This window comes from Schistocerca serialis, chromosome 1 (genome assembly GCF_023864345.2).
Source record: "Schistocerca serialis cubense isolate TAMUIC-IGC-003099 chromosome 1, iqSchSeri2.2, whole genome shotgun sequence".
Classification (NCBI taxonomy): Eukaryota; Metazoa; Arthropoda; class Insecta; order Orthoptera; family Acrididae; genus Schistocerca; species Schistocerca serialis.
The window spans coordinates 661,833,247-661,856,599 of NC_064638.1; the positions used below are offsets into that span (position 1 = coordinate 661,833,247).

Sequence of the window (23,353 nt, forward strand, 5' to 3'; positions counted from 1 at the left end):
CTCCCACCCCTCCCACAGCGTATTGTGCTGTCCACCGTACTTGCACAATACTCTCATCCATTCCTACTCCACCTCTGCTCCCAACCCCTTGCCTCGCACTGCAGAAGTTTTTGGGGCATCTTGGGTTGCCCAGTGTGAAAGATAGAAGTACAAGCCTTGTGACTACACCTTCAATAATAACATATATCCGAAATAAAACATTGGCTTTTTGGTGGGCTTATTTTTTCCTGCATTAAAATGATTTCAAGACACTGGCTGGATGCTCCCCCCCCCCCCCCCCCCCCATTCGCTCACACATGCACATGATATATATACAATGCACACATTTATACATCTTAAGGCAAATAAATTCACACACACATTCATTTTTTTAAATATATATACACACAGGTTGTCTGGCCATTTCGTGGAGGCCTGGTAGTGGACCCTGTGTCCAAGTTCTCGTACCAGGTTGTTTTCTGAGTCTTGTGTTCTTGGCAGTGGTTCTGAATCGGTCCCTCAGGTAGGGCACCCTGTGAGCTGGTGAAGCCCGTTCGTTGGGAACCAGTGTGGCAGGTGAAGTGCCCTTTTCAGAGCAAGGTTTTGAATTCTTTGTAGTCGTTGTATGTGGGTTGGAGCAGCATTGCCCCACACAACAGCAGCGTAGTCTAGGATTGACCGCACCAATGTGAGGTACAATATCACCCCCAGTCTTGATGGTAGTGTTGAAGATGGATTTAGTAGTGGGTAAAGCATTACCGTTCTTCTCCTGGCTTTTTCTCGGATGTTTTATGTATAAGAGCGCCATGTTAGACACCTGTTGAGGGTCACACCCAGGTATTTCGCTGTTTTTGACCATGGGACTGGAGTGCCCCTTATCTCAATGGGCTGGATGTTAGGTGGAAAAGGTTTTCTGCAAATAGCTATTGCCTGCGTCTTCGTGGCGTTGAAGGACAATTGCCATTTCGTCGCCCATTCGCTCAGCATATTGCACGCTTGTTGCAGTCTTGCCTGGAAGTGTGCAGCATTCATACTTCGGGAGTAGATGGCCATGTCATCGGCATATAGAGACAGGTGTGTTCTGGCTGTCGATGGTACGTCAGATGTGTACAATATGTATAGCAGTGGTCCAATTACACTGCCCTGAGGTACTCCTGCTTTGATGAGTCTGGTGGACTATGTACCATCTTGAGTGCAGACGTGTAATGTCCAGTTTTTGAGGTAGCTTTTCAGGAGTGTCGCTTGTGACACAGGGACCCGCTATCTAGAAGTTTATACCGGAAACCCTCGTGCGACACGCAATCAAAGGCACGTGAGACATCCAGAAATACAGCCCCGAAGAATTCCTTCCTTTCCATGGCGCTGAATGCTTCCCCAAATAGGCGTAGTAGCTGCTGGGTGGTGGAGTGGCCTTGGCAAAAGCCGAACTGGACGTCTGGTATCATGTGCTCTGCTTCTACATGCTGCTGAAGTCTCTTTATATACAGACGTTCAAAGAGTTTCGATATAGCAGGTAAGAGACTGATTGGTTTGTAGCTTGCTGGCGATCGAGGGTCCTTTCCTATCTTCGGTGTGCTGACAACCTCAGCATGTTTCCATGTGAAGGGGAAGACGCCTGTTGCCAAGATCTCGTTGAAAGCCGCAGCTCATTTGCTAGGAAGTCTGGTCTTCCTCCTGCTTTTTAATTTAGTTCTTCGAGCTGTTTTGTTACTTCTGCTGTGGAAATCGGTTGGATGTGGTCGTCTGCAGCTCAGCTGGTGAGGAATCTTGGAAGGCGCTCATTAACTAGGCCAATGTGGGCTGCGTCAGAAGGGTCATTGATTGCCGAGAAATTTTTTGCGAACGCATCTGTCAGGGCATTAGCTTTGGCATCTGGTTTGCTGACAATATTGTTGCCCATGTGTAAAGGAGGTAACTTCTGTCCCTTCCTTAGTAGAGACTTCGTAATCTTTCAGGCTGATTGGTTTTGTAGCTGTAGCAGTGCGATCTTATCTGCCCAAACTTGGTTCTTGTGTTTTTCTACTGCTACGCAGTTGTTTTACTCGGCGCTTTGTGGCTGGTTTGCGCATTGCCTGCCATTCTCTGAATGCGTGTTTTTTTTCTCTGATGGCTGCTGTGATGGGTGGAGGCAGTTGGTGAGTTTTTGGTCATGTGGGTTGTCACGGTGGCGCGGCTTCTGTTGCAGTGTCCAGTGCTTTGGATGTTATGTATAGTAGTGTGGCTTCTGCTCCTGCTGTCTGTGTGTCCGGAAGGTCTCTTTCGAGCAGTTGGCTGTATGTTTCCCAGCTGATTCCTCGGATATCGAGATGGTGTCTTGGTAGTTTATTGATGCCGACAAGGTCAACATGATCTGAGGTAAGGGCCCATCTGGTGGTGGCAGTAACATCATTGGGGAATCCCTTAATGATGGCTGTATTCAGTACATCACTCTGGCCTCTGTTTGGAAAGCATGTGGGGTCGTATGGTCCCACAATGATGGCATGGTTTCTTTCTGCAATTCGTAGGAGACGGCGTCCAATGATATTCGTGATGGGGCTATTTCAGTTGGTGTTTTTTGCATTAAAGTCACCGGCAATAGAAAGTTTTCCCTGTTGCGACAGTAATGCCTTGAAGTCTGCTTCTTCTAGATGGCCACGGGGGGGCTTGCTTGTAGACTGTGATGAATTGTAGGCGGCCTCTTGATGTTTGGACTGCAACCGATGTGGCTTCTACTGTGGCTAGTGCTGGGAGTAGCAGTTGATGATGCATCAGGGAGTTTCTTACGTAGACTGCTGTTCCTCCAACAGCAGTCGGCCGGTCCGTCCAGAAACAGCTGTAGTTGGCAACTCGTACGTGGATATCAGGTTTCAGGTGTGTCTCGGTGACATGGCATACATTGATTCTTTCGTCTTGAAGGAATTGACGAAAATCGCCTACTTGAGTGCAGATTCCATTGGCGTTCCAAGTGCACACAGTTAGTCCAAATCTAGCTGCCATATTGAGTGGTGGAGGTTGGCTTTGGAATGGCCTGTAAGGCAAATTGAACTGCAGAAGCCTGGAGGGCGTCAGTGATGGCTTTGATCGTGGCTTGCATGACTGAGATCAAGTTGAACTCCTGGGGGGGGGGGGGCATGTGTTGTGTTGTGCCTGAGTTGTTGGCAATCCAGCACTGATTGTGTGCTGCTGGGGCGCAGCAATGGTCGGAGGGGGTGGAACTGGATGATGGGGAATGAACTGAGCACGCCTGTGGTGGTGGGGGTTGGTTCTCTGTATACCTGCAGGGGGGGTGGGGTGGGGACATTGGCCTTAGAAGATGGGGCAGTGTTGGCATTGGTTGCTGCGACATTTGTGTTTCTTCTGCCAGCTGCAATAGCAGTATCGGTGAGACCCTGGTGTTTGGTTGCCTTTTGTCTGGTCCTGTAGGCTTTGATGACTTCACAACCGAGGTAACTGGCAGGGTGAGATTTGTCATGTGGGGGGAAGTGTCTTTATCCTTGGGGCATTCTTTGGAGGTATGTTCTTCGCCGCACTTCACGCACTTAATGGGCATTGCACAGTGTCTGGCCACATGGCTGATGCCTTTTTCGATAACAGATAGTGGGGCCACGTTTGCCCCAAGGTTCCTTAATTGTGACGTCCGTGTTGCAGTGCCAGCAATTTTCGCTTGTCTGGTTTATTGGTAAGCACTACCATAAAGAAGGGGATGTCTTTGTGTGTTTTAGGTGACTGTACTCTGGAGATTGACCTGGGGACAATTCCAGTGGCTTTGAGTTCTTCCCTCAGATAATCACACGAGAAACTGAAGGGGAACCCTTGAATTACTTTTTTGATGGGTTTTTCAGGCGAATAGATCTTTACCAGCTGTTCTGAAGTGGAAAGGGTTACTGAGAAGGCCCTTGATAGTTTGCAGGAGGATTTTGTATGCCTCCTTGATTTCTATGATTATGGGAAGAGGTTTCTGTGACTTTGTAGTAGTGTGGGCCGTGGTGGCCGAGGTGTCATTTTGGTGGGTTGGGTCGGATTCCGTAGCTGCGAAAGAGTTATTTGTTGGTATAGGAGTGGGCAGGAACCGTCCGGGTGGCTGAGATGAATCCCTCCTCATCTGGAATTGGGCAGGACTTCTTGTGTCGATTTTCGTTAGCTGACGAGTTCAGGGTTGTCTCATCGATCTTTTTCCTCTTGGCAGGCCCAGGAGGTTCTTCTGTTGGTTGGTAGCAGTTGGCATTAAGCCAGTGAGAAGCTTCAGGCCTTCATTTGGATCCGGTGCGGCACTGCTGGACGTTGAAATGCCTGCCTGATGCAGGTCAGCATCTCTCGTGGCGTTGAGTTCCAGCTGCTTCTCCGTAGCTTCGGACGAGCGAGGTGCGTTTCGTGTGTCAGCCGTAACGCCAATGGAAGCATCGAAGTTTGGGCATAGAAGAAGGAAAGCTAGCCTTGGCCTCTGCAAGCGTGGGCTTGTCCCATGCAAAGGGGGCCCTGTCTCGCAAAGTCCCTATCGGTCCCTAGGTGCGCAGTGTGTTATTCCTGAATAAACCACTACGCAACCAAAAGAGTGCTGGAACATGAAAAATTTGCTTGCTGCGTGCGCTCTGCTCTCCTCAGTGTCTCCCCACCCCTTGCCTCATGGCTCATATCCCTTTAATAGACCTAGATGCAAGACCTCTCCCAAGCATCCTCCCACCACCATAACCTATCCCATCAAAGACAAGGCCACCTGTGAAAGCAGTCATGTGATATACAAGATAAGCTGCAACCACTGTGCTTCATTTTATGTGGGCATGACATCAAAAAGATTTTTGTCATATGAACGGCCACTGACAAACTGTGGCTATGAAACAGATGGACCACCCAGCTGCTGAGCACGCTGTCCAATACAAGTTTCTTCACTTCAATGACTGCTTCACAGCCTGTGCCATCTGGATTCTTGCTACCAACACCAGCTTTTCTGAACTGTGCAGGTGGGAACTATCAATGCAATATATACTATGTTCCTGTAATCCCCTAGCCTTGACCTTTGTTGGTCACCGTCCTTCCACCCACCTAACCCCTTCCTGTTCCCACTCCAACGTTATGCAGCCTTCTGTTCCATGAATGCACCCACAGTCTATTTACTTCCCTCCTTTTCCACCCCCCCCCCCCCCCCCCATCTAACCTTCCAATTGCAATGCATCTCGTCCTACCGTCTCCTCACTATGTCCCTGTGTGCTCCCACAAGCACCATTTTACCATCCCCCACCCCTACCCCACTATCCCTCCCCTCCCTGCACCAGCCTCCTCCTTACCCCCACCACCCAGGTTGGTTCTTCCATTGTGTGCAGTTGCTCGTAGTCCGGCCTCGGCCAGCGACAGTGGTCGAGAGAGAGAGAGAGAGAGAGAGAGAGAGAGAGAGAGAGAGAGAGTGTGTGTGTGTGTTTTGACCAAAAGCTTACTTGTTCAGCAGTCTTTCTGTTCTGTCTGTCTGCGACTCAGCATTTGCACTATATGGTGAGTAGCAGTCCGTCCTTTTCGTAATAGTGTGATTGTTCCATCCTGGATTTTCCATTGTTTAAAGTTGTGAAATTGTAAATCAAGCAAGTGGCTCAGATTGTGCAGCTATTGACACTTGGCCACTGCCTTGGGATCACACCTTTACATTCTTGTGTGTAAGACAATACCAGTAACAATATTATATTTATGGGTTACTATATCATCAAACAATAAACACTTTTTGTGAAATTACCTGACCAATTTAGAGCATTTCTGTATGCATACAAGAAAAAAGTGACAAAAAACTGAAAAATGAAACTAACCCTCAAATAAAGTTTTAACAATCGACAACATGCCCATCAACAGATGTGTGTACACTGCAAATTACCACTTACTTGTTAACCAAATTTTTCACGCTATATGAGAGTAGTTGTTTTTTGTCTAATACACATTGAAGTTCCCTAGTATTCTTCACATGCACTACATTTTCCTATGAAGGAGCCTCTCAGACTACATGCAGAGGTTTACATCCATAATAAATGATTTTGTACATGTGATAACCTTAAGCTGTTACAAGAAAAGTCACAAATGTTTGCAGATGAATGTGTTCAACAAGCTGTAATGTTAAAAAATACTTGGAACAGAACACAATAGTATATGATTGTAGCTATGCACCAAAAACAAATGCAATACATAAATGTTCAATCTTTTAATAAGGTCTTTTTTTTGTTTATTTATGTATTTATAATACAATGCTTCCACCTTCACACATAGAAATTTATATTGGGGTATTTCTACAGCTGGAAAGCTGAACAAATTATAAAAATGTCTCATCTACAAGCCAAAGGATTACATAATGAGCTAGAAAATTACAACCAAGAGCACAAGAAACGAAAAAACATAGATTTTCATGCAATATCAAAAACTGTTTAACGTCCAGTTGTTGAGTTACAATGCCCACTAAAATTATTGAATTTCATTCCATAAAAATAAGTGGATTAACTGTGGCCTCTTAACATGAAAATACTCCTATCCAGTCATACATTGTTACCGGTGCTGTTTACAGAATAACAAACTTGTGTTATAACAATATAGGAAAATACAGATTGCTACTTACCGTAAGGAAGACACATCAAGAGGCAGACAGACATGATAGCTTTTTGCCGCACCCTTTATCATTAAAGACACACACACACACACACACACACAAAAAGCAATCACACCTCACATACACACGACCGTAAACTCCAGCAATGATAAAAATGGCACATCTGCAAGCCAAGGTTTTCCGGCCTGAAAGCTATATGTGACTGTCTTTTAATCGTGCCTGTCTACAACTTGATGTGTCTTCTTTACGGCAAGTAGCAATCTGTGTTTTCCTACATTGTTGTATTCCTACCTGGAGTTTCCATCGTTTGAAACTTATATTTAGCATTAATCCTCTTAACTGAAAATTTATGCTGAACAGTATGTAATGCACTCAGACTCAATCTTAACCCCTCATTTGACAGCCATATTTCATTCATTATTTGACCAAGTTGTATTGTACGTAGAACAACAATATAATTATTTATCTCCTGCCTCTGGAGCGTTAGCAATTCCACATGTTTGGCCGTAATGCTCTGGGTTTGATAAGCTTTCAATCATAAAAGCACCAAGATCTTGTTTTGAAATAGCACGGCCAGGTGAAGATCCGTGCTTGACACTGTAGTGACTGCTTGGTTCATCTGAAACCAAATATGAAGGTAAAAGTCAAAATTTTGTACCCAATATGGAACAAGACATAGAAAATAGTTTGATTTTCAAGGTATTGTGGAAAGAGGTGAGATTATGCTCAATTACGATCATTCAAAATTTAGCGCATAGGAAAGGCATTGTAAAAATATGTTACAATGCTTTGCCTTCTTTCAGAGGACAAGAAAAAATAAACTATGAGTGCTTGTTTTGGGGTGAGGTTGATAACATTTATTTTGTGTCATATGTACATAGTGCTAGCAACCAGAAATGATTCCTCAAAAATCAAGAGTTTTGGTTTAGACATTTACGAGATAATTGCCGAAAATTAAGCTGTCAGGCAGCTACACATACCCATACAGATTTGCTCTTATTTGTTTATTCGAGGCACAAGCATCTCGGTGTTTCAAATAGATAACAGTAAGTGTTAAAATGTGTATGTAAAACAAAATGCAGTAATCACAGAAAATAAAAAAGGTTTATAAATAAAATCATTATAATAAGAAGGGAACAAATATACCACTACATGTACATTATATGGGGGGCTGTTGCCATAGCCATTGATGTCACCAGTGCGAGCTGTATGGAACCAGGGGGTACGTTATCTTATCAAGACATGCTAACCACTTTGTTTTGTCACATATACAACATTTACAGTTTTCTTCCTAAGTATTAGAAGGCCTGAACCACAGTTCAGAGGCTGGAATTTACCCTACAACTCTAGGCCTCTGGCTCATTGTTGCTCAATGCTCAATAACTCCCCATATCGTCGCTAGGCAATGAAAACCTCGTAACTCAAATTGGTCAAATTTTACAGGAGAAACAAAAAACTAATTATAGCAATCACACGGGGACCTGATTAGTCAAATGTAGTGGTTTCTGCTACACAATATGAATCTGGTCATTGGTACATAAGACTTTATTATGCACTTCAAATTGTCTGCCGGTTTTTGGAGTTACGAGGTTTTCACAGTTATTTTTTTGGTAGTGATGGAGATAAGAGGCATGTAACGAGTGCGCGGTTAAGAATTGAAATGAGTGAATGTTTAATTAGTTTTAAAAAATACTTACTTAAACTTTGCATTATTTGTGTATTATGAAACATCTGTAAGGATACAAGGACCAGCTTTAGTTGTTGCAAATGCGTAAACTTTTCTGCTCTGATCTTTAGTGGTGAACTGTAGAGAGGGGGCACTGTAAATGAGCTGGGTATGTCTGACATCCTTCTTGGAAGTGGTTCCCATGTATCACTGAATTTCAGTTTATATTCCATTTTTCCGCAGGGATCATACTTGAGACACCGGATATCAGTCACTGTTGGATCCCCAATTTTGGATCCTGGTAGGAGAGACAAATACAACAAGAGTTTATCATAGGACTTGAAAAACGTGTGGTCCAAATAACTGACAACACTAGGCCTTGGACTTTGTCTTGCGGTAATATAAACTTCTGTGTCTGTTTTTTTTTAACTTACTTTCTATGGTGGAGTGCACAGAATCACACTCCATTTGAGTGTGACCTTTCTCCAGAAATTTTGCACTATTATAATGCCTTTCTGATTGGTGAGATGAGCCAGTGCATTACTCATGACTGAGTTTCGATTCTGTTACGTGCATCCATCGCTATAGAAAATAGCTTCTGAATCATTTTGGACATACGTCTCTACAAAATGCACAAGTATACTGGAAAATTCTGAAGCTGTTAGTCCACCTTCACTCTCGTGCCAAAGGTAAGAATAACCATCGTTACTTTTTAAATCATAGATGGTAAAGTTGTGGACCTTTAGTTTGCTTTTATAGTACAGTGCAGATGCTTTTAGTCTGGGAGAAAGCAGAAGTGCTTGAAGGTCCATAGTAAACACTCTAGCTGGTCCTAATTTATCACTATTTTTCGCTTCCCTTGCCTCAGTTTTTTGGGCCATATGCAAAGAGTATTCATTATCTGGGAGATTGGCTGTCTGGTGAGAACAACAAAAATCGCACTGGTCCTTTTTAGGCGAAAATAAGCTAAGATTATTTTCATCAAATACCTCGAAGAACTGTTTGTAAGCAGCTGGGATTTGTTCTCTTTTCTTGCAAAATTCTATATATTCCCTATGTAGTTCTGATTTACTCTGCTAGTTAGGTTCCAAGTAGAGTTTTGTGGAAGAACGACGGCAGTAATGCGATTCCAGATTCAGCAAGTCCGCAAAAAAATCTGATGCTGATTGTCGTCCACCTGAAGCTTTCATTGGTCTCTCCTGCATTTGAGGCCCTTCTGCAAGCGTTCTTCCTGGTGCAGTAGATGCCCATGTTTTGAAACTTCATTCGCCTAAGCACAAAGTATTCAGAAACATACTCTTTCAGACAGTTTTTCTCTGTCCTTCTATTACGAAATTGTTACATAGTGTGTTGGAACGGTGAGATTTATTGGATTCTGAATTATTTATGCGTCTTTTAACTGGAACATAGCAGACATGGCGTCTAACAAAAATTTTTCTTTCACCCCAAGACATATCCTGCCAGAAATGATTAAATATTAGCTGTCTCTGCTCTTCTGTAATATCCTTGCAATTCCTGTTCCGATTTAAGGAAGAGTGTTTACAAGTATATCGTGGTTTCATTTCCCTCCTACTTCTGCTCATTGTTGGTCTCTTTTTCCGAAACTCATATTTTTGCATTCCTAAACAATCCTGTCCCCTCATACGTTTTTCTTTCTGCAAACTTTGAAGTGATTGATTGCTTTTCCCTTTACGGCTCTGCTTAGTACTTTTTACTCTCACATCAACTTCGTTTTGCTATTTGGTATTGGAGGGCAGCGTGGAGGGTAAAAATCGTAGAGGGAGACAAAGAGATGAATACACTAAGCAGATTCAGAAGGATGTAGGTTACAGTAGGTACTGGGAGATGAAGAAGCTTGCACAGGATAGAGTAGCATGGAGAGCTGCATCAAACCAGTCTCAGGACTGAAGACCACAACAACAACAACAACAACAACTTCGTCATCGTCATCTTCTGTGCTGTTGTTACTGCTATGGTCATTTTTGTTTTTATTTGGATCATAACACATCACTACTGCCACTGCTGTGTTCGAAAGAACTTTCAAACTCAAAAGTAGAATTCGCCTCTGTATTAGCTTCTTTTTCTGTATTATCTGTAGTGTAAACAATAATGTCATCAATAGTATTTAAATAATTTCGTCTCCTCAACTTTCAAACAAGAATCTTACTTGAAGTTACAACAATATAAACTACGGTTTACCCTCATTTTGTAGGTCTACTCTTTCTTTTGGTGCAGGACAAGGAGGAACGTGACTAGAATCTTCTTGCGGTGATTTTATTCAATATGACTCATTGTCGGCTTGTTTCACAAGGTGAAGAGTGAATTTACTCTTTTTAAAAAATGGTTCAAATGGCTCTGAGCACTATGTGACTTAACTTCTGAGGTCATCAGTCGCCTAGAACTTAGAACTAATTAAACCTAACTAACCTAAGGATATCACACACATCCACGCCCGAGGCAGGATTCGAACCTGCGAGCGTAGCGGTCGCCAGGCTCCAGCCTAGAACCGCACGGCCACTCTGGCAGGCTACTCTTTTTACCAACAGCTGAAAACAAAGTAGTTTCTGTAGAATGTATAGGATTCCATTAAGTTCTAAAATTAAAACCTCGTATGTACCGAGTACAGTCTGCTTTACGCGTAATGAAAAAGTCGTAAATCAACATTGTATTTAACGAGGTCATTATTAATTCTGTATATTAAAATACGATACATAAATACCTAAAAATACTAACATGTACTTGTAGCAATAAAGCAGTGTTGGGTCTGTCAGTCAAAAAGGTTACTACCACATCAAAAAATGTTTTAATCTTGGAGCATGTGTTCACTGTGCACACTAACAATGGCGATTACCGGAGATGCGAGGTTTACAGCACGAACTACATATCGTTGGAGATGTGAGGTTTTCATTATTGCCGCTAGATGGTGACACCGTATAACTAGAAGAAAGAAGGTTTCAACAGGCTATGTGGCATAATTGTCTGCATTTGGTAATGGAGTTAGGTGGATTTCATTGTCAGATGGAGTTACGAGGTTTTCATTGCCTAGTGACGATATGTCATTTAACACATAACAAGAACCAGTCAAGAGCCCCATGCCCTGCTCAACAATGTTCTATATCTTAAACACTAGAAAATATATCGATGGTATTCTTCTTGGGTCTCCAACCAGATCAAGCAATCATGCGAAAACAATATTTCTGTAGGCTGCGGGCCTATGGGGTATCATCTCAGTTGTGCGACTGGATTCGTGATTTCCTGTCAGGAAGGTCGCAGTTCGTAGTAATAGATGGCAAATCATCGAGTAAAACCGAAGTTATATCAGGTGTTCCCCAGGGAAGCGTCCTGGGACTTCTGCTGTTCCTGATCTATATAAATGACCTGGGTGACAATCTGAGCAGTTCTCTTAGGTTGTTCGCAGATGATGCTGTGATTTAACGTCTAGTAAGGCCATCCGAAGACCTGTATCAGTTGCAAAGCGATTTAGAAAAGATTGCTGTATGGTGTGGCAGGTGGCAGTTGACGCAAAATAATGAAAAGTGTGAGGTGATCCACATGAGTTCCAAAAGAAATCCGTTGGAATTCAATTACTCGATAAATAGTACAATTCTCAAGGCTATCAATTCAACTAAGTACCTGGGTGTTAAAATAACGAACAACTTCAGTTGGAAAGACCACATAGATAATATTGTGGGGAAGGCGAGCCGAAGGTTGCGTTTCATTGGCAGGACACTTAGAAGATGCAACAAGTCCACTAAAGAGACAGCTTACACTACACTCGTTCGTCCTCTGTTAGAATATTGCTGCGCGGTGTGGGATCCTTACCAGGTGGGATTGACGGAGGACATTGAAAGGGTGCAAAAAAGGGCAGCTCGTTTTGTATTATCACGTAGTAGGGGAGAGAGTGTGGCAGATATGATACGCGAATTGGGATGAAAGTCATTACAGCAAAGACGTTTTTCGTCGCGGCGAGATCTATTTACGAAATTTCAGTCACCAACTTTCTCTTCCGAATGCGAAAATATTTTGTTGAGCCCAACCTACATAGGTAGGAATGATCATCAAAATAAAATAAGAGAAATCAGAGCTCGAACAGAAAGGTTTAGGTGTTCATTTTTCCCGCGCGCTGTTCGGGAGTGGAATGGTAGAGAGATAGTATGATTGTGGTTCAATGAACCCTCTGCCAAGCACTTAAATGTGAATTGCAGAGTAGTCATGTACATGTAGATGTAGATGAACATCGTCTTCAGATAAGAATGCCGTATGCTACTCTTGCCAGAACTGACGGATACTGTGATCGGCAGCCGTCTTAAATGCCATGTAAGACCACCAGCAAGCGTGCCTTAAATAAACACTGCTGCCCTATTGCAAGTGAACACACAGTGCCCCAGTTGTGAAAGCTGGTTGTATTCAGATGGTTACTTGATCTGACTGCAGACCCAAGAAGAATATCATCAGTTAATATGCTTGGAAAATCTACACAGTTATGTAGAAAACACATCCCTTATTACTACTCATACTGCAATATTCACAGACACAACAGTTATCTTTTACTTTTCACTTAAAAGTTAAGAATGATACTGAGAACTCTTTCTCTCTCAATAAATTATCCTGAATAAATCATTTTTAACCGCACATGGTCCCTTTCCATTAAACTCTGATGCTCAGCATGTTTTGGAACATCATCCCAAAATTTATCCCTGCAACAACAATTCCCCCTATCATTCACACTGATAAAACGGGCAGCCAGAAAGCATATTTTAACGTACACAATTCATGCAGGCAGTCTCTGATTGAAACTAGAGATACTCAAAAGTTGGCAGGAAAATTAGGTTCATCCAGTTGTAACTCAGCCAGTGCACAAAATCAGTTATTGTTATTGCATCAGAATATCCGAGGACTAAGGGGTAAGCTTGAGTTGCTTATTTGTGGTGAAGAATCAGAGTTGAGCAAACCAGTTGAAATAATCTGCCTCTCTGAACATCATGTGACCACTGGTATAGATATGTTAAATGAGCAGGATTCAAGTTAGCTTCTTATTTCTGTAGAGAAAATATGGAGACAGAAGGAGTTGCCACATTTGTCAGAAACTGTTTTTATTCCAAGAATACTGATATTAATCAATTTTGCTCAGAGCAGCACTTAGAAGCTTGTGCAACAGAAGTAGTATTTCATAATAAGTCCTTTATAATAGCAGGTACATACAGATCACCTTCAGGAAATTTTAACCTCTTCATAAAAAATCTGCAAGCTCTGCTGCCCCATCTCATGGTAAAAAAAAAAAAGAGGAAACAGTGGTTGCTGGTGATTTTAAGGTGGATTTATTGAAAAGCTCTGTCAGTGAACAACAATTGCAGTCAGGAACACTATCATTCAATTTAGTTCCTACTGTGAACTTAGCTACTAGGATATGTAAATGCTCTGTAGACAAATGTAGCGGAAAAAAAGTCGTATCACAGAAACCATAGTAAATGGGCTATCTGATCATGACATGCAGCATCTTGTGTTAAGTGTTGAAACTTGTGAGGATAAAAATTCTATTAAATCTGAGTACAGGAAGGTAATAAAGAAGTCAAAAATTGAGAAATTCAGGAAATTGCTCAAAGGCAGGAACTGGATAGATGTTTACAATACTTCTGCCTCAAATGGAAAATACAAAGCATTCATTAATAAAGTTATCTCCACTTTTGAAAATTGTTTTCCCCTTAAGGTAACTCAAATCACACAGAAGTCAAAAAATAACCCGTGGATTACACAAGGAATAAAGATATCATATGGGACAAAAAGGAGACTGTATCTTCTACCTAGGAACAGCTCTGATGTTAGAATTGTAATGCATTACAAAGAATACAGCAAAATATTGAAACAAATAATCCAGAAATCAAAGCAGCTTTATTACGAGAAAATGATAATTACATCAGGCAACAAAATAAAATCTGTATGGGATATAGTGAAGTTAGAGACAGGTGGGGGCCACAAAGGAAGAGGAACAGATAGCTCTAAAAATAAAAGAGACTTTGGTAAAAAGTGCATGTAGTGATGCAAACCTCTTAAGCAAGTTCTTCATTTCTGTTACTGACAGCTTGGGGTTATCAGGTTCGGTGAACAGTGCAATAGAGTCTTTAAAAATAACTTCAGTAAAATGGAAATGACATTCATGTCTCCCAAAGAAGTAGCATCCATCAAAAAATCCTTAAAATCCAAGTTTTCCAGTGGGTACGATAACATATCAACAAATTTAATAAGAGTGCTCATGCGAGTTGAGTTCTACCTTAAGTTATTTGTGTGATAAATCTCTTATCAGCAGAACATTTCCAGACGGTTAAAATGTGCCGAAGTTAAGACTCTTTACAAGAAGCAGGATAAAGAAATACCAGCAAACTATCGACCAATTTCACTTTTGCCGGCTTTCTCAAAAATATATGAAAAGGTTGCGTTCAAGCATCCCCTTAAGCATCTGACTGCAAATAGTACCCTGTGCAAGTCACATTTTGGATTTATTAAGGGCCCTGATATAGAGAAAGCTATTTACACTTACAATGAAAATGTACTTAATTCATTAGATAATAAATAAGAGGCCACTGGCATTTTCTGTGACCTGTAAAGCTTTTGATTGTGTGAACCACAGCATTCTCTTAAGTGAATTAGAATATTAAGGTGTCACCTGCAATGCTGTGAAATGGTTTGAGTCTTATCTATCTAACAGGAAACAAAGGGTGTAGTTGCGAAATACCTGTGCAGTAAGCAGTCAGTCTTCATCTGACTGTGAATTAACTACACGTGGTGTTCCTCAAGGTTACATCTTTGGTCCACTGCTTTTTCTTGTGTACATTAATGACCTCTCATCTGTTACATTGCCAGATGCCCTTCAGGGCAGGAGTTTGAACACTGATGGAATGTGCCGGGTGGCAGCCAACTAGTAGATGGAGAGCAAATCTAGGAAGGTGAACTTAGTGCTCGAAGATGGTATGGTAGTGGCAGAGGTCCAGTTTGCTGACCCCCATCGCTCCAACACCTGGCGTAGTCCTTTCATCATAGTAGGGGGTTGTCAGACTGCGAATATTTCTACTAGAATTGACAGTTATTTATACAGGCTAAAAAACTTGTTATGATATGTACAGTTTAGAGGCATGTACGGAACAAGAAATCCATGTCTAGACAGTGCAGAAACAGCTTGGCCCATCGTGCAAAGTGCCCCTTTTCTGCTGCATCAACAGGACTTCGTTGCTTGACCTGGCCCATCTTGCAATACATAAACAGCTCTCCTTCTGGATCCAGCTGCTGATGCCTTGGTGCCTGCTGGTTGCTTATGGCTTCTTCAAGTACCGTATTTACTCGAATCTAAGCCGCACTCGAATCTAAGCCGCACCTGAAAAATGAGACTCGAAATCAAGGAAAAAAATTTTCCCAAATCTAAGCCGCACCTGAAATTTGAGGCTCAAAATTCAAGGGGAGATAAAAGTTCTAGGCCGCACCTCCAAATTGAAACTAAGTTGGTCCATTATGATACGAGACACAATTGAGGTCGAACGAATGACGATACAGCTACAGTAGTTTGGTTCAAGTCGTAAGCTTAGCAGTTAAGCTTCACCAGGAAGCCATTGCTATGTGTCAGGCGCTCCGTCCGTATTTATACGGGTACCCTTCCTTTTTCACGTGCTTCGTCTGGTTTGAATTGATTGCTTATTTTTCTTTGATCTGATAAGTGCCGTTATGTGTTTACGTCACTCTAAGCTGAAAATGCATTACTGTACTGTGTCACGCATTGTTTGTCGCATTCTGATAATGGCTTGCTCTTGTGCGCGGTTACTTGCACTGCTGCTTTCTTTGATAATGATCAACAAGAACCAAATAATAGACTGCATATGATGGAAGATGTTCTGAACGAGAGTTTAGCGAACATTTTTCTCCGTTTGAAAATCTTTGCAGATGCCTCTTTAGTACATTATATTCTGCACAGAAATTAGTCATCTTAGATTTAAAAATCTAGTCAATTGCCGTGCTTCATTTATGACTGTATCACTATTAGGCATAAGAATAATACGAATATAAACATGACATGATTTGTGTATTCTTCCGCGTTTGCTGTGCTCTCGCTCTAGTTTCGTAGTTTATTAGGCAGACAGGATTTAAATGAGACAGCAGCAAACACGAAAGAATACATGGCAAAATGTTTATATTCGTATTATCCTTATGGTGAAGAGAATACTGCATGTGATTCACAATTCATAAAAGTTCCTAGTAGCAACCATCTCTTCTCATAGGTAGGAAAAAATTCAGGACGTTAAGTTTCCCATATTGACAAACACTCCAGTCTTGCCAGTCGGATTTTCGTAGTACATTGAAATGCTGCTAGAAGATGAACAATACGAAATTTCTATTTACTTCGTTGGATAATGTATGAAAGTGCAGTGGTCGAAATTCGGGGCGGAGAAAAAAGCTCATTTTCCACTTTTTTTTTAAATTTATTTACTGACGAAGAGGTTTTGGCGCCAGTATTTATCTTTGTGCCTGCAAGACATGCCTGTTGTAGCGCTACATATATTCGATGGCAGAAGTTAGTTGTGGCGGCACCTACCAACATTTTTCAGAACTTCCGCTTACTTTGCACTCGATTCTAAGCCGCAGGCGGTTTTTTAGATTACAAAAACCGGAAAAAAAGTGCGGCTTAGATTCGAGTAAATACGGTATTGTGGCTGAGCTGCTATTTTCCACACCAATGCCTCAAAAAATAGTGATGGCACTACAGCAGAAACATATGGTTTTCCATTTATAAGAGTAATATGATGATCAATGGTAGACATGCTTTAGGCTATTATACCTTTAGGCTTTATATTTCACCTTCCCTTTTATTCCCAAGAATGCCCATTTCATTTTGAAATTTGGTGGTCCTATACACTATACCTTTGTGTTTGTGGTGTTATTTTCCACGTGAATCACACTAAAAACCACAGATTTACTTTGCTCTTGTTTTAGTTTAGCACTCTTCACAGCTTTTGGATTGTCTTCTCTCTGTTATCTAAGCTCCTGTTCAATATGTTTTCCAGCAATTTAAAAACGATTCAATACCACTGTACTAATCACTGAGGTAAACTGATTATCACTGAGATTTTCTTGAAATGAATTCAGAAAAACTTTTTCAGCAAACTAAGTACACATTTCACACCCTGATATATGTAAAATTTAAGTACCAAGCTCGGTGAGCATTTGCAGCTTGAATCCATATTTATGGAATTTTATATGTGATGTATTAACTGAATTTCGAAAGTTCATACCACAGCACCATTGTTTCTTCTAATAACAGTTATTTACATATTACTTACTTTCAGAGGTAAAATGAATGCATCTTAAATAAGGCGAAACAGATGTAAACTTTCTCTTATTTTTGTGACAAAAAGTGGCTTCATTTTTCCAATACTCTTTGAGACATTTCAATGGTATAATGTTAGTAAGAAGAAATAATGGCGAAAAAGTTTTATTTCCTCCTAAGATATGCCTTGCTAAGGCATATGTGACTTTCTGGACATTTATGAATGGAGAGATACCTCCACTGCATGTCTATTTGTTTGCTCATTCATAGTGGGATGTTTATGAAGACTGTTCAGGAACACTGCAGCTCATAACTTTCTCCAGTCTCTTCTTGTCAATCTTAATTTTAACAATCATCTCTGGAGTGGGAAAATATTCATCTCACTTGCTGTCACTGTTTTCTAAACACATTTTCTTAAGATAAAGTTTCTTTAGATGTCTCATATATTTTTCCTTTATTAATTGTTGCCGTTCTCAACACAGGCTCTCTAACTACAATGTGGGCAACGAGAAAGTGATTAGCAAAAACGTGATGCCTGTAATTAAAGTTCACTGTGCCCACTCTGATGGAGAAATAAAGTTATTGATCATTTAACTTCATTACGCTGAAGATTTAGGATGATGTCTAGGATTCATAGAAAATGCAGTTTACTATAACAATTTTCACTATATTCCGAAAACGATAAAGCATAATGTTTCACCACGCTAAGCTACTATCAGCTATTGTACTATCAGAGCTGTTCAGAGTCTATTGTGCAGATCCTATTATCCCTAGATAACGAAACTGTTAAATAACAGTTATCGATGTAAATGTTCAAAGTGAATGCTTGCCAAAATTTGATCTTAATATCCATCAAACACCATGCTAGTAATGATAGAAGATCTGTCCTGTGGCAACACGCGAAAATACGACATGCGCAAACTGAGAATAAATCACTGGAGTCGTTCCGCAATTAACACTGTACGTAACACGGCATCCAAGGCTGTTCCTGGCAACTGCACAAACGCGACACGGCTTCCAACACAGAGTGCGCGCTGATATGAATCTAGAAGAGAACTGGGGCCTGACTCTACCTTGCAGCACTCTTATTTATATAGCTGCAGTGCGGACCACCGAAGGCGCAGCCAACAACATTTGCCTTCCTAACTAGCCACTAGGGCTAGTAAAGCACCACTTCAAGTTACTAAATAATTACTTGCTTCATTCGTTGAAGGCCAATGAAGCGCTCAATTTAATTGTGCTATCAGCACACAGGTAAGCATCTGTAATAAAATTCTGATGTGGCTAGGTTAAATACTTTTGGCGAGAGAATTATTTTAGTTGCACTGCACACAATAGATGAGCTCTGAACTTGCCCTTTGGAGAGACGCTACAGCTATAGTTTTATAGTTACCCTTTGGAAACTTCTCACATCTTTGTTATTATAGCGTATCTCCATTCTACCTAAATCTAAACATCCTAGCTTTATCTAATCATTTACATAATCTATCTTGCTTCCGTACTTCTAGGACACAAAAACAGAAAATCATGAATTTCAACCAAAATATTACATTGTGAGATCCAGCATGCTGTTTCCATTAAATTATAATGAAAAAGGAATCAAAATATAAATTTTGAAGTTCCTAGCTCCTTCCTGTTGCACCAATGATTTTTATGTAAAACATCCAAATTACAAAAACTGTTAAAGTTACTAAACAAACTTAACACATTATCATTTTAGCATCATTCCTGAGATGCTATTAACTTTTCAGATTATTTACTTTACTTTTAAAGTGTTTTGCAACATTCGTAATGCCATACAGCGGACTAGGCTGGCACACAATGGAAAGCATACGAATTCTATATGACGTGAGTAGGCTGCTTCCCTACACAACAATATTTTTAGGAGTAAATGTTCCTGAACAATGCCACATGAAGAACAACTGTCTTCAGTCAATGTAGACTTTAAACTGAGAATGTAGGAAAAAGACAGATTGCTACTTACTGTAAAGATAACACACTAAGTTGAGGAAAGGCACAATTAAACCACACTTACACATCAACTTTTGGGCACAGCATTCATCGGAAAAAGAGAAAAACACAATATACATTCACTCAAGCAAGCACACTTCACGCACACATGACGGCCAACTCCAGCTGTCTGCAATTTAGCATGTTATATTTACAGTAAGTAGTAATCTGTCTCTTTCTACATTGTTGATATTCCTGTCTGGAGTTTTCATTGTTACACTTTAAACTGATGCATTTATTTCTGAAGAACTGGGAACGGACATTTTGTAACTGGTAGTCTTGTGCTGAAGACCCACACCACTAGCCAAAGAAAACCATATTAGGATGATGATGCTGGATCACTTAAATCATTACTATCTTGGCATTGCTTATACAGTACAGAGTCTTTCTTCTCTTTAGCGAAAGCTGGATTTTAAGATATGAAATATTTCTCATAATAATAATAATAATAATAATAATTATTATTATTATTATTATTATTATTACTACTACTACTACTACTACTACTATTAATTTTCACCTCTATGCAATAATAATATGTTTTTGGCAGCTGAGATGCCGGTGTTTTTATTGTTGTTGTCTTAGTAATACACTCAATATTGTAAGTATAGCATCACTAAATAAGAGAAGTTGTTCAAAAACATGTAAGGTAGTTTCTTGGAACCTCTGCACTACTTTCTTCATTATATGAAGCTTTTCCACTTCTTTTACAATTGTAGATATGAAAATAACCACAGCATTTATTACTGCCGTATATGTACACTACTGGCCATTAAAATTGCTACACGAAGAAGAAATGCAGACGATAAACGGGTATTCATTGGACAAATATATTATACTAGAACTGACATGTGATTACATTTTCACGCGCAATTTGGGTGCATAGATCCTGAGAAATCAGTACGCAGAACAACCACCTCTGGCCGTAATAACAGCCTTGATACACCTGGGCATTGAGTCAAACAGAGCTTGGATGGCGTGTACAGGTACAGCTGCCCATGCAGCTTCAACACGATACCACAGTTCATCATGAGTAGTGACTGGCGTATTGTGACGAGCCAGTTGCTCGGCCACCATTGGCCAGACGTTTTCAGTTGTTGAGAGATCTGGAGAATGTGCTGGCCAAGGCAGCAGTCGAACATTTTCTGTATCCAGAAAGGCCCGTACAGGACCTGCAACATGTGGTCGTGCATTATCCTGCTGAAATGTAGGGTTTTGCAGGGATCGAATGAAGGGTAGAGCCATGGGTCGTAACACATCTGAAATGTAACGTCCACTGTTCAAAGTGCCGTCAGTGCGAACAAGAGGTGACCGAGATGTGTAACCAATGGCACCCCATACCATCACGCCAGGTGATACACCAGTATGGCGATGACGAATACACGCTTCCAATGTGCGTTCACCTTGATGTCGCCAAACACGGATACGACCATCATGATGCTGTAAACAGAACCTGGATTCATCAAAAAAAATGACGTTTTGCCATTTGTGCACCCAGGTTCGATGTTGAGTACATCATCGCAGGCACTCCTGCCTGGGATGCACTGTCAAGGGTAACCGCAGCTATGGTCTCTGAGCTGATAGTCCATGCTGCTGCAAACGTCGTCAAACTGTCTGTGCAGATGGTTGTTGTCTTGCAAACGTCCCTATCTGTTGACTCAGGAATCGAGACGTGGCTGCACGATCCGTAACAGCCATGCGGATAAGATGCCTGTCATCTCGACTGCTAGTGATACGAGGCCGTTGGGATCCAGCACGGCGTTCCGTATTACCCTCCTGAACCCACTGATTCCATATTCTGCAAACAGTCATTGGATTGACCAACCCATGCAGCAATGTCGCGATACGATAAACCGCAATCGCGATAGGCTACAATCCGACCTTTATCAAAGTTAGAAACGTGATGGTACGCATTTCTCCTCTTTACACGAGGCATCACAACAACGTTTCACCAGGCAACGCCGATCAACTGCGATTTGTGTATGAGAAATCGGTTGGAAACTTTCCTCATGTCAGCAAGTTGTAGGTGTCACCTCTGGCGTGAACCTTGTGTGAATGCTCTGAAAAGCTAATCATTTGCATATCACAGAATCTTCTTCCTGTCGGTTAAATTTCGCATCTGTAGCATGTCATCTTCGTGGTGTAGCAATTTTAATGGCCAGTAGTGTAGTTTAGGGATATGGGTTTGGTAATTGAAGCCTGTGCTTTGAACTTTGGAGGACTACTGTTAGCTGTATAGCGACGCATGCTGCTTCTACCGAGGGGTAGTAGTAGAGGTGTTTGCGGGCGCACGACAGCAAGGTCTTCAGCGCCCGTGCAGCATCATAGTGAGACGGGTGTCAAGAAAAAAGAAAACCTCAGAACATTGACAGAAAACGGAACAGAGAACACGGGGAACAATCATTGCTTCTACCATATATTTACACAAACCTACAAGTGAAGAATCAGAGATCATCACATAAACTTCTGGCAAGTGCACACAATTGCTTAACACATTGCAGTCGGGCCACAGATACTACTGCAATCCCTCAGAAGTCGTAGACTTTTGCGCCTTTTTTACATGGCTCCTGACCAAAAGGTAATGAAGGAAAGCAAAACCTTTTAACTGATGTGTGTGTTATCATCCTATATCTAAACATTTGTTTAAAGTTTTTTGTAAGATATCATATATTTACAGAATTATTATATTTTGAAAATTAGATGATTCAGAGGTAGAAAAAAAGTTTGAAATTGCAAAAAATCAGAATTTATTATAAAATAAATGTACAAAATTATTTCATTGAATTTTTACAACTCTTTTCATTGAGTAAAATTTGTCGTTGTGTGATATTGCTTGAAACAGTCAGGTAGACACAATCCTACATTACATTCTTCACACCACCATCTCGTCCCCCTTCTCACTCGTTTGCCAGTACTCCGTGCGCCCTTCTCAGAGCAAACAATGCAATATCTTGATGCATATTTCTTGCTTGTTGTCGATGGGACGTGAGTGGGGAAATGCCTTGCTGTTAGCCTGTTTGCTGCTGAACCCTGCTTTTCATTTTCGTTGAAAACTTCGCCGGATTTCTCCAGTATTTGTTTTCCCAGGTTCACCATAAAAGTAAACAAGCTGGTTCGTTTGTGAGAGACAGGCCGAAGTTTCTTGTACAGAATGTAAGAATTGACCACGCACATCATAAATACATGAAAAAATACCTTTTTCCACCATTTCATTGTTCGTCGTTGAAAATAATAGTAGGTCACCAGCTGATCTCCATGATCAACACCAGTTTTATTTTTATTATAATCAAGTATGAGAGCAGGCTTCAGTTTTTCTACCATTCCAGCTTTGGATTTTGTCTTAGTAACACTACTTGTCATTCTATGTTTGGTAGAAAGGGCAAACACATCCCTAGTATCTTTCCAGTGAAGTGCTAGCACGGAATTTTTTCTCTTGAATACGATTTCACCTCTTCTTAGTTTGTTCTGTTTGAATTCCTGTGGTAGGCCTCTTCTGTTTCTCATTACTGTGCCAACAGCAGATGTGCCCTCATCAAACAACTTTTCAAATAATTTTACAGAAGTATAAAAGCGGTCCATGTACAATGTATGACCCTTACGTAGATAACTGTTGCACACACGTAGCACCACTGAATCTGCACTGTTGTCTTTTTCACCTGCACCGGTGTACACTTCACAGTTCAAAACATATCCTGTTGCTGAATCACTTAGAATGAAAAATTTTATATCATACCTGCTCGGTTTGTTCTTGATATATACCCGAAATCGAATTCTCCCTCTGAATGGACATAAACCTTCATCAACTGTGAGATTCTCGCCAGGAGAAAAACTGTTCTTG

The 23,353-nt window shown here is 41.0% G+C and overlaps 1 protein-coding gene across 1 annotated transcript in view; it reads right to left on the reverse strand.

The window, feature by feature from the left end:
• Positions 1-6,118: 6,118 nt before the first annotated feature.
• Positions 6,119-23,353, reverse strand: part of LOC126479740 (flavin reductase (NADPH)) — a 65,199-nt gene continuing 47,964 nt past the window's right edge. The window contains exon 5 of the mRNA XM_050103811.1: positions 6,119-7,151. Within this exon, the coding sequence (XP_049959768.1) occupies positions 6,991-7,151 (161 nt within the window). The 3' untranslated portion in view covers positions 6,119-6,990. The remainder of the gene's footprint in view (positions 7,152-23,353) is intronic.